We start from the raw sequence: 12,268 nt of genomic DNA on the forward strand, positions 1-12,268 counted from the left end.
AGAAAAGTCAGAGTCGGTGTGTTATTAATATTCCTTTTGGGGTCGAGACGTTATCTTATCGTAAGAAATTTAGGCTGGTTTGTTTGTGTGTTTCCACAACTGAGTGTGTGGGCTTTGGATAGTGTATCTTCTTGTTTGTTGGTGGGTCTCCTTCTCGCTAGATAGGGTCCATATATATTTACACCATCTGACCCGGTTACAATCTCCGCAAGTGTATACGGCAAGTTGAACATTGTTCTATTGCTCCTCTACTAAGAGCCGTTGGACTCAGTGAATCACCGTGTAGCAGCATAAAGGAAACAAGCTTCAATATATTAGCCTACTGTTGATAGCCGTGGTAAAGGGGACGGAAATACACTGGGTCTAGCAAAACGTGTTTTGATACAAAAATGGTCAAATTGGAATTTTAATCTTTTTATTTGTCTTATTTCCAAATTTCATTCCCATCCAATTACTACTCATCTCCTGGAGCATTCCTTTAGCAAAACCCCGTCTGAACTCTAACCCCTTTGTTCCTATTTTCCGCCGTTCACTGAGTAAAATGGCTCCCAAAATCAAGGCCAAAATGTGGGGTTGATGCACCCAATACATTCAAGTGCCGTTCCCATGCACCAGGAAGAATATAGCTTTATTGAGATAGGGCGCGGCTCTGATATTTCGGAGGGCATCTGTTATGGCCCCTACTCTCCACTGGTTACAATTCCGCTTCATTCCGCTCGATCGCATACTATTTCCCACCACATGCTCTGACTCGGTTATGCCTTGTCCTTATCCGAAAGCTTATAATAAATATAAAACTTCACCTCCAACATTCCCTCCAATTACCGCGATATGAAATGCAAGGCGTGTAGATTTGAGGCGCGATCGATATATCGCGTAAGACACAAGTGACGAGACTGAAACTTGACATTTTTACACAGCTCTCATACCCTTCCAACACACAAACTCCGTTTACCAATAATTATCTAACGCAATAGTCCAATATAAAACAAGCCAGTTGCCTCTTCAGACGGTGTTTCGCTTTCTCCTGTTCTTAGAGCACTACACCATAGATGGTCGCACATCCTGCGAGTACAGTACGCAAGTAAAACCTCCACTTCCACCCCCCTTGCCGACTCTGCCGTTTCGTGCGGCTCACTTATTGCTACATCCTCAACAGGGTCATAAATATTCCTCAAAACACTCCAGGCCCACTGTCAATAATATCCCCGCCATCCCCACTCGACGCTTCCAACTCCTCAAATAGGCACTCTTCCCACATTTAAACAGCAAACTCATGACCGCATACGATCTATTACTCCCAATATTCAATCCACGCCGTTTGCACCAGCTTCAGCAGCAACCCTATTTGGTTGTAACCGGGTAAAATTGGTGGACTGAGTAAGCAGGGGGAGAGGTGGAGAATAAGCATCAAGTTTCCCGGATGGGTCAACGGATTTGTTAGTGTTTTTGGTCATAAATATCTATCAGTTATAGTTAAAAGTCTGCCTCTAGCCAGAGGCATCATACAATACATTTAGTCGTCATCAGGTTCCTCCAGGTACTCGGCTCCAGTACCCACAAAAGCTCGGTCCATGTACACCTTCCACAGCTGGTCCGACTTGGACTTCTCAGCCTCGAGATCCAGATCCCGGAAGTTCTTGCCCAAAACACGCGCAAGCTCGACCCAGTTGCGCACCGTCAGATGCTCAAAATTGTAAGGGGCATCATTGGTCGTATACTCCACAACATACTCAAAGTTTGAAGCGCCTGTCTTCTTATACTCCTTGTTGAACTGAGTGATGTTGGCGTAATATTGAGTGTATCCGATAGGAGTGAAGAGCTGAGGGATGTATGCAGGTCCGGGCTGGAGATCCTTGGGGAATTTGGGAGGCATGCTCTTGTCTCTCTTACCCTTCTTGCCCTTCTTACCCTTCTTACCCTTCTTCTTCTTGCCCTTCTTGCCCTTCTTGCCCTTCTTACCCTTCTTACCCTTCTTCTTGCCCTTTTTTCTTTCAGCATCCAAATCAGAATCATAATCGTCAGACTCAGGCTCCGACGAAGTAGCAACAGCGGTGGAAGATTTCCAGAACTTCAGACCTCCAAATATGGAAGCCAGAGTTCCAGTCTCAGGGTTGATATTGGCAACACCCTCCTTGATAGCCTCCTCGGTCAGCATCTCAGGATCATCCTCATTTTCATCTTCGTCGTCGTCACCATCGTTATCCTCCGCCTCAATAACGTCACTGTTAGCATCAAACCATTCGACCTCGATTTCGTCCATGACGTCTTGAGCATAGTCTCGCTCAAACTCCTCAAGAACATCAGACCATGCACGGAAAGAAGGTGGAGGGTGGGGAGGGTTACCAATCTCCTCACCCAAGCCAGTGATGTTGTACTCCCATACTCGCAGAGAAGGGAAGTAGTTAGGAATGACGGAAGGAGAGACGTGAGCAATGGCGAAATTGCTGGCGTACTCATCGAGCCACTTTTTGGGCCCCGGGATCTCGCTGTAATCCTCGCGCACACTTTCAATATAGTTTCGCTTGTAGATGGAACCGAAAGTGTGGACGGGATGGGATGCAGAGATGGCTACGTCCAGGAAATCAGTGACATGGCTCTTGTATCCAAGACCCGGAGTACCAAGATCCTGGCTCTGGGCCTTTTCAATCTTCTTCGGATCCATGACTACAAAGTGGTCAATGTTCATGTGTCCGAACACAGATCCCACGATGATATCACGGTATTCGGTGAGCCAGTATGCCAGTTTAAGGTGGCATGAATCCTCGTAGTTCTTCTCCACGGGAGGTACGTGGCCACTGAGCCATACCTTCATTCCTCGCTGTCTCATCTCATCAAGAACAACACCTAGCCATACCAGGTGTTTGTAACCAGGATCTGTCTTCTCGTCGCAGCCATCGCTCATGGGGTTAGATTTGTAGAAGTACAGGGTGTTGAGCGAGATGACGGCCAGCTTGCCGGTAATGACTTCCTGGAAGTAGTAGGACCCTCGAGAGAAGATATGTTGCTGTGCCTCCGGTACAAACTCACTCCAGATTTGCAACATTCGTCGAGACTGGAACGAGGGTCCTGCGAGATACAGGTTGTGTGGGAAGACGTCGTTGTTACCAAGCGACGGAATAATGGGAATGACAAGAGGGTGCTGGGGATCTCCTCCTCCGTTGTGGCCCTCTCCATCTCGAGTTTCGTTGTACCGGAAGAGTTCATGAAACTTAGACGAGACAATTTGGTTGTAGCCAAAAATGTCCTGTTCGAGTCGAGGGTATCGGTTGTCATTGTCGTGTCGCACATTATCACCAGTCCAAATAATGAAGTCGATTTCATCTCTGATGTTCTGGTCGATCCAGTCAAAGGTGGCGTTCATCAAACTGATGGGTCCGTCACAGGAAGACAGAGGATGACCGTAATATCCAGCCTTGGGCATCTTCTCGTGGTCCTTTCCCTTGTGGTGGTTATGCTTCTTCTTGCCCGTGGCTCGGAACCACACCAACTCCGAATCTTCGTCGGGATAGTCACTATCTTTATGGTCAGGATCCACATGGCACTTGTCCTCTGCCACTGCTCCAACATGAAAGTAGGGGTCCGGGTGGATGTCGGTGATGTGGAGAAACTTGCCACGGATTTTTCGCTGGCCCTGGTCCAGGTCGTCGGTGCTATGCACAAACTTCCCGTCGGCGTTCTTAGCAAACACCACCTGGCCGGACTGGGCCACTGCGAGAGAGGCCAGCGAAGCCCAAATGGTGAGAGTCTTGGGGAGCATTTCTAAGTCTTATGATTAGTCGGATCTCGTGATTCGTGTCGTCAATGGGAATCAGGTGTGTTGTCTATGTGTTGAGTGATTTCTTATCTGGTTTTTGGCCGAATGTCGCAGCGCGATGTAGGGTCCTGTTTCTCCCTGTTGCGTCGAATGCCTAATGCCTGAAAATATGCACCCGATTGAGCAGATAGGTGTATTAGAGTTGTTTTTGTTGGTTCGAATATGAGTGGTGCGACATTATATTTGGAGCCAGTAGCGGTAGTTCAGAGGACGGAAAAGATTTTCTTTCGAACAAATGGTGATTAATTGAGTCTTTTTAATTTTAGATCTCTTTTTGGTGACTTTACATGCCTCGAGTCGTCTCTGAGAACCCACACACCTGTAACGATAAGGTGCAAGTACTGTACGTGCAATATGAGACATTCCTGTCTGAATTTTTTATTGTCAAATTGTCGCATTTGTCTGAGAGACTCACATGAATGGCAGATGCTTGACTGAGAAAAATAAAACAATTGTCTCTACAACCTTTCGACTCATTTTGCTTGCTCAATGATTGGGCTCCATACAACATACTACTTGGAGTAAGCGCTCATGTGCTGGTATACAATATATTGTTTTGTATTTTGCACCATCCGGTTCCGGTTCCTACTTGTAGGACTTCAAAACAAAACAAGGTTCTAACAGACTCACAACAATGAGAAGGTGAGCTGGGACGTTGGAGACTTCGAACAAGCAATCCTGAAGTGGAATGCTATTGAGTGCAGCCCTTATGAGGCGGTAAAGTATCGTACGTAAGTACGCACAAGCTTATGTCTCCCTCTCCCTCTGTGTGTATCCCATGTGTCAGTGTCAGTGCGTTTTGATTACGTAATTGATAGAATGAACAACTTCTGGAGTGTGTGAGGAATGCGTCCCGTTCCTTTAGAATTCACGGTACGAGTATTCGCACTTATTCGTAAGTATAGTACGTACAAGTACTTGTAGAAAAACAATGGAGGCTTTAATACTCCCTCCTACACTCAGCCTCTACTTGTAGGCGGTTACACATAAACGATACACCAGTATCACGTCGGACTTTCAAAGATTATGTAATACATCATACTTGTACTTAGGATTATTACAACATTCAGCAAAGGCTCCTTCGACTAAGACTGAAATGACTCGGGTGGCAAAATTGCCCCCCATGTGTTCCATCTCTGAGCTTCCATCTCCAAAGGCATTAGTAATAGTGGTGACAATTAAAGTTACCCGGTCATGCATCATGCACAAAAAAATCCCAGCGGGTCCGAAGACAAGTTCTATAGTTTGATTCTTTGGTCACCACACAATGAGCACCAAACGAAAATCGTCTGTGAAGGAGGACGCTCGTAATGCCAAGGCTGCCTCTTCGGATGCTGCCTTCAACGAGCTGTTCGAACCCAACTACAGAGGCAAGGGTTGGACCGACGAAATCTCCACTGCCGAAGACAAGTGGAATCTACTTCCGGCCTTCCTGAAGGTGAAGGGTCTGGTCAAGCAGCATCTCGACTCGTTCAACTACTTCGTGGATGTTGATCTCAAAAAAATTCTCGCCGCCAACCAGATGGTTCTGTCCGATGTGGATCCCGAGTTCTACCTCAAGTACAAGGACATTCGGGTTGGAAAGCCTGGTATCAAGTTTGACGACAAGAACGACGACAATGCCATTTTCCCCCACGAGTGCCGACTGCGAGATATGACATATGCTGCTCCCATCTATGTCGACATTGAATACACCAAGGAGCGAAAGATTGTGATTCAGAGAAACCTGGAGATTGGAAAGATGCCCATCATGCTGCGGTCTTCCAAGTGCCATCTCCAGGATCAGACAGAAGAAAAAATGGCCGCCATGGGGGAGTGTCCCTTGGACCCTGGAGGATACTTCATTGTCAACGGAACTGAAAAGGTGATTTTGGTTCAGGAGCAGCTGAGCAAGAATCGAATCATTGTGGAGGCTGATGAAAAGAAGGGCGTTGTTCAGGCTTCGGTGACCTCGTCTACACACGAGCGACGATCAAAGACATATGTACTCACCAAAAACGACAAAATCTACCTAAAAAACAACTCCATCGTTGAAGACATTCCGATCGTGCTGATTCTCAAGGCTGCTGGTCTGGTCACAGATCTGGAGATCATGCAGGCAGTTGCCGGTCAGAACCCTGTCTACCAGGAGATCTTCGCTGTCAACTTCGAGGAGTGTAGCAAGCTGGGCGTCTTCACACAGAGACAGGCTCTGGAATACCTCGGTAGTAAGGTCAAGACTTCCCGACGATCGAACGTCAAGCTGACCCACTATCAGGAGGGTCTGGAGGCCGTCGCAACCTCCATCATCGCTCACATTTCCATCAACAACATGGATTTCACCGAAAAAGCGCTGTACATTGCAGTCATGACCCGACGAGTAATTATGGCCATGGCCGACCCTAAGATGATCGACGATAGAGATTACGTGGGTAACAAGCGTCTGGAATTGGCCGGTCAGCTGCTGTCGCTTCTGTTTGAAGATTTGTTCAAGAAGTTCAACAGTGACTTCAAGGCCAACATTGACAAGATTCTCAAGCGGCCTAACCGTGCATCCATGTTCGATGCCCTGCTCAACCTGGAAACTCACCGAGGCAGCATCACAAGTGGTATGAACCGAGCCATCTCTACCGGTAATTGGTCGTTGAAGCGTTTTAAAATGGAGAGAGCTGGTGTCACTCATGTTCTTTCTCGTCTGTCCTATATTTCTGCTCTGGGTATGATGACTCGAATCTCGTCGCAGTTTGAGAAGTCGCGAAAGGTTTCCGGTCCCCGAGCCTTGCAGCCTTCTCAGTTTGGTATGCTGTGTACCTCCGATACTCCCGAGGGTGAGGCCTGTGGTTTGGTCAAGAACTTGGCGCTCATGACCCATATCACCACCGATGATGAGGAGGCACCTGTGCGAAACCTGTGCTACCTCCTCGGTGCGGAGAACATCTCTGTGATTGGTGGAGCTGAGCTGCATGCCGAGGGTTCCTTCGGTGTCTACCTCAACGGTACCCTTATCGGTATCACCAAATTCCCCACCAAGTTTGTCTCGTCTTTCCGACAATTCCGACGAACAGGTAAGGTCTCTGAGTTCATCTCCATCTACATCAACAGACACCATGCTGCTGTTCACATTGCTACCGATGGTGGTCGAATTTGTCGACCTCTGATTATTGTGGAGAATGAGCACCCCCGAGTACAGGTGGAACATCTCAAAAAGCTTCGAGATGGCGAGATGACCTTCGATGATTTCCTCAAACAGGGTCTGGTCGAGTACCTTGATGTCAACGAGGAGAATGACTCCTTCATTGCTCTTTACGAGAACAACATCAACGCCGAAACCACACATTTGGAAATCGAGCCCTTCACTGTTCTTGGAGCTGTGGCTGGTCTGATTCCCTACCCCCACCACAACCAGTCTCCCCGAAACACCTACCAGTGTGCTATGGGTAAGCAGGCGATCGGAGCTATTGCATACAACCAGCTCAACCGAATCGACACCCTGCTTTATCTCATGGTGTACCCGCAACAGCCAATGGTCAAGACTCGAACAATTGAGCTGATTGACTACGATAAGCTACCTGCCGGCCAGAATGCCACCGTGGCTGTCATGTCCTACTCCGGTTACGATATTGAAGATGCTCTCGTCCTCAACAAGTCTTCCATTGACCGAGGATTCGGTCGATGTCAGGTTCTCAAGAAGAACACCACTGTTCTCAAGCGGTACGCTGGATCAGATGCTGTTGATAGGCTCGATGGTGTCAAGATGGAGCGACGAAAGTGCGCATGGGATCCAAACAGCTTCGAGGAGGTAGTCACCGAGCAGCACGAAGTTCTGGGCCCTGATGGTCTTGGTGAGGTTGGAAAGCCCGTTAAGAACTCTCAGGTTTACGTCAACAGATGCATTCCGGTCAACAACAGTGACTCTCTGCTGAACCAGTCCACCTCTTCTAGCACTGAGTATCGAGAAGCTCCCGTCACATACCGAGGCCCCGAGCCCAGTATCATTGATAAGGTTATGGTGTCTGTGACCGACAAGGAGTTATACCTAATCAAAGTGTTGCTCCGACAAACCCGACGACCCGAGCTGGGAGACAAGTTCTCGTCTCGTCACGGACAGAAGGGTGTGTGTGGTATCATTGTCAATCAGGAAGACATGCCCTTCAGTGATAGCGGGGTGTGTCCCGACATCATTATGAACCCCCACGGTTTCCCCTCCCGTATGACTGTCGGAAAGATGATTGAGCTCATCTCTGGTAAGGCCGGTGTCCTGGATGGATCTCTGCAGTACGGAACCTGTTTCGGCGGCAGTAAGCTGGAGGATATGTCCAAGATTCTTGTAGACCATGGCTACTCCTACTCTGGAAAGGACATGCTTTACTCTGGAACTTCCGGTGAGTGTCTGCAGGCCTACATCTTCTTTGGCCCCATCTACTATCAGAAGCTGAAGCATATGGTTATGGATAAGATGCATGCTCGACCCCGAGGTCCTCGAGCGGTTCTCACTCGACAGCCCACCGAAGGTCGATCTCGAGATGGTGGTCTGCGTCTGGGAGAAATGGAGCGAGATTGTGTTATTGCTTATGGAGCGAGTCAGTTGCTTCTGGAGCGACTCATGTACTCTTCTGACGCCTTTGAGGCCGACGTTTGTCAGAAGTGTGGTCTTTTGGGCTACCAGGGCTGGTGTAATTCTTGCCAGACAACTGCCCACGTGGTGAAGATGACCCTTCCCTACGCCGCCAAGCTGCTTTTCCAGGAGCTGGTTTCCATGAACATTGCTCCTCGTCTCAAGTTGAAGGAGGTTTTCTAGGTTAACTAATATACGCATTTCTTTATTACAAGACAAGAGTAGACTACTGTAGAGGGAAATCGGAAAAGGTTCTAATTAATAACTAAGTAATACACACGTCTTGAAACTAAACAAACAAACAAACGCCAAAATATCGTACCGGTATCGTAAAACAGTACCCTACCAACTTAAGCCTTGACAGCCTTGGGCTTGGTGGCCTTGACAGCCTTGGGCTTGGTCACCTTAGAGGCAGTCTTCTTGACGGCAGTCTTGGGAGCAGCAGCCTTCTTCGCAGGTGCGGCCTTCTTAGCGGGGGCAGCCTTTGGGGCAGCGGCCTTCTTGGGGGCAGCAGCCTTCTTAGCAGGAGCGGCCGCAGCCTTCTTGGGGGCGGCCTTGGTGGTGGTAGCCTTCTTAGCAGGCGCAGCCTTGGTGGCTGTGGTGGCCTTCTTGGTGGCAGCAGGCTTCTTGGTAGCGGCAGCGGCCTTGGGGGTAGCAGCTTTCTTGGGGGCAGCAGCCTTCTTGGGGGTAGCAGCCTTCTTGGCGGTGGGCTTCTTAGCAGCAGGCTTCTTCTCGGCTTGCTTCTTGTTCAGCTTGACGGTTCCAGAAGGACCCTTGGGCTGAATGAAGTCGCCACTGGCCACACAACGTCTCAGGGCCTGGTTGAAGAGCACGTCAAAGTTAGTAGTGGTGACAACGAAATTACCGACAATGAACTTCTTAAGAGCGTGTCGCGATGAGCCATTTCGGTCCTTGAGCTGAATGATACCCTCCTTGATCATGTCTGTGTTAGTTGGGGGTCTCTCAATTGCGAGCCACGCAATGGCACTTCGAGTGTGGTGACAGAAAACGCGCAGCGGAATGCTTTCCTGAAAAAGCACGGGGATTAATTCACGCGTACTTACCCTTGTAGGGAGGGTGGTTGGGAGCAGAGGCAGATTTCTTAGCGGCGGCCATTGGAGAGTCCGTGTGAGATGTGTATGTGAGCGTGTCGAGGTGATGTTCGTGGAGAGAAGAGGAAGAGGGAGCGGGGATTATTAGGACGCGGTCATGTGTTTACATATTGCACAAGGACTAACCAAACCTTAAGCAGAAACCTTATGTAGCCCTTGGAGCCAGTTAACATGAAAGAATGCATTAACGATGAAGCTTATCGCCCTCAATGCCATCAGCTAACTAAAAATGGGGGTTTAGCAGACTCCCATCTCGGTGCAAAATGCCAAAACTTGCAACACGACACAACCGCGCACTCGTAGGTGCTGTTGGGGCACCAGAGTCGGCTTGTTGGGATGCAAAATGAAGAGGTACGTGTCGAGCACAATGTATTCATACAATATTCAAATGGCCATCGCCTCCATTAGCGAGTTCAGCTCGCCTTCGTCCAGGGGCTCATTTTTGACGGCCACTTCCACAGCCTTATCTAAGAAGTCGAGCTGAGCCGCATCCAGCAGAGCCTGTTTGCGCAGAAACTTGACCTGACGGGGGACGGTGGACCCGGAAGATAAAAGTATTCCTGGCGTGGCTTGGGACATGGCCACCGTTACGGCCAAATGCAGAGCCAACGCGCTCTTACCCTTTTGCGCAGCTGCACCAACCTGCGTCTTGAGGTTGCGTAGCGTCTCCGACTGGCATTGCTTGACGCGTCCGTCGTGGTCGTCGACACGTACACAGGCCCACAGAGCGTCAATCTGGGCCGTCACCTTGTTCTCCAGCTTGGACATTTCCGAGTCCAGAGCAATCGAGTCCACGCACGCAACGTTATCCTTAATCTGAGCCATAGCTCCATCAACCAACTTTTTTCCCACCTTTTTGTCGGCCTGCAAAACACCTTTGAGTCCCAGTAGATACGTCACAACCGTAACCACAGCCTCCTCGCACTCGTCGCGTACCAGCGCAATGGTCTTTTCCTTGGTTCCTGCCTGAATGAGAGCCCGATACTGCGCCACATAGAGTTGAAGTAGTCTTTTGGGCAATTGCGGGAACTTGGCTGCCAACTTTTCACTGATTAAACTGTCAGCAGGCACAGAATAGACATCAGAGATAACATGCTGGTCTACAAACCCCTCTGCGGACTTGTCAGAGAGATCCTGGACCGAATTGGCCTTCAGAATAGCGGCAGTCTCGGCCTTGGCCAGTTGCTCGCATATATCACCGATGGCAAAGACCTTAACGTTGGAGTTGAGGTTCTTTTCAACCACAAACTCAACAGTAGGGCCGTTTCGAATAGAATCACAAGCCTTGGATTTGGAAGCAGCCTTGATGAACCCGTCCACCAAGGTCTTGTTGTCCTCTACCGACACCTCCCGACAGAAGTCCACCTTGCCAACATCAATATAGCCCTGGTCAGCAACAGTACTGAGAGCCTCCTCCTTTCGTTTGTCGGCCCATGCGTCATTGACAACAATATCCGAGAGAGCAGTGAGATTGAGGCCCATTTCTTGTGCCACAACCTCCAGCTTCTTTCGTAGCTGCTTCAAGGCACCTGAAGAAACGTATCCAGTGGATTCCAGTTGATACTTGACGCTGTTCTGTGCACCCTGAGCATGCGAGTCTGGGATAAACTTGTCCCCACTGATTCGACCCTTACCAGAGTTCTTGAGCCATCGAGTGATAGTGTTGATAAACACCTTCTTGAGAGCTTCATCCGTTGATCCTGTCTCCTCCTCCAACAGCTCAGACAAGGGAAGCACTTGTGTGGCATTGGTCAGTTTTTCCTCAGTCTCCTTCTGCAACTGGGCCCATTTCTTCTGGTCCAGCACAACTCCATCTTCTACCAGATACTGCTTAGATGCGATAGAAGAGAGCAATTTCCAGGACATTTTGTTCTTGTGGCAAAAGTCGAGAGATGACACAAACAAATTCCCGTCCAAGCTCTTATCGAGCTGCGACAATAACTGCTCACACAACGCCCAGGAGTAGTAGTTGTAGCCGTCTTGGACCACTCCCTGGACTTGGGGGAGACAAAGGTCCACAAAGATCTGTGTTGTGGGAGCGTCTAGTCCAATTTTAGCCGATAGCAGGCCCACTGTTACGGGCTCCAAAGACTCACGCAGTTGCTGCTTGATCTCCTTGGCGATCTGTTCTCTAGTAGATATGCTGGTACCAGTGACATAAAACTCCTGATCTGGAGAGGGAGTCAGCATTCCAGTTGCTGTGAGTAGCCGCAGAACATCCTGCCCCGATATATCAAACGGGGGCTCCTCCACTTGCTTTTTGTTGAACAGGTCCAAAAGTGCCATGTTGGTTTGAAATTTGGTTAGTTGAGTTGAGTTGATTCACCGTTAAGTTCATGTATCGTAGTCGTACAGGATATGGCTCTAGCTTCGGATATGGGTTAGGGTGATTATGTAAGTTGGGGGTTGCGGATTGATGTCAGAAATGATTTACGCGGTGTCTTTGAATGGTGGGTACAAGTACAGCTTGTGTGCCTTAGCATGGGTACTTGTACTTTTATGTTTCCAAGACATGATAATCAAACTCGTGCCCGCTACTTGTACTTGTACTTTTATTTGTACAAGTAGTACGACTCATTGTACTCGAACACACAATACACGCTAAATGGGTAATCTATAGAAAGACTCTTATGAGGACAAATAGATATACAATACAAGTATTTGTACAAGTACAAATATACGTACTTTTACGTGTAACGGTACGGAGAGAAGCAAGGGATATCAATATTTCTCTTGGCGAGACAA

The 12,268-nt window shown here is 48.7% G+C and overlaps 4 protein-coding genes across 4 annotated transcripts; 1 reads left to right on the plus strand and 3 right to left on the minus strand.

The window, feature by feature from the left end:
- Positions 1-1,516: 1,516 nt before the first annotated feature.
- Positions 1,517-3,760, minus strand: YALI1_B21194g (uncharacterized protein; the record flags this gene model as incomplete). Its single annotated transcript, XM_500965.3, has 1 exon — positions 1,517-3,760. The coding sequence occupies one exon, from the start codon at positions 3,758-3,760 to the stop codon at positions 1,517-1,519; it is 2,244 nt and encodes a 747-aa protein (XP_500965.3).
- Positions 3,761-5,084: 1,324 nt separating this feature from the next.
- YALI1_B21208g (uncharacterized protein) lies at positions 5,085-8,594 on the plus strand (the record flags this gene model as incomplete). The annotated part of the gene is made up of 1 exon (XM_500966.3): positions 5,085-8,594. The coding sequence occupies one exon, from the start codon at positions 5,085-5,087 to the stop codon at positions 8,592-8,594; it is 3,510 nt and encodes a 1,169-aa protein (XP_500966.1).
- Positions 8,595-8,761: 167 nt separating this feature from the next.
- Positions 8,762-9,527, minus strand: YALI1_B21250g (uncharacterized protein; the record flags this gene model as incomplete). Its single annotated transcript, XM_500967.4, has 2 exons — positions 8,762-9,354; positions 9,476-9,527. The coding sequence occupies 2 exons, from the start codon at positions 9,525-9,527 to the stop codon at positions 8,762-8,764; spliced, it is 645 nt and encodes a 214-aa protein (XP_500967.2).
- Positions 9,528-9,907: 380 nt separating this feature from the next.
- On the minus strand, positions 9,908-11,809 carry YALI1_B21275g (uncharacterized protein; the record flags this gene model as incomplete). The annotated part of the gene is made up of 1 exon (XM_500968.3): positions 9,908-11,809. One exon carries the CDS (start codon positions 11,807-11,809, stop codon positions 9,908-9,910), a length of 1,902 nt encoding a protein of 633 aa, XP_500968.3.
- Positions 11,810-12,268: the final 459 nt, after the last annotated feature.

This window comes from Yarrowia lipolytica, chromosome 1B (assembly GCF_001761485.1).
Source record: "Yarrowia lipolytica chromosome 1B, complete sequence".
Taxonomy (NCBI): domain Eukaryota; kingdom Fungi; phylum Ascomycota; class Dipodascomycetes; order Dipodascales; genus Yarrowia; species Yarrowia lipolytica.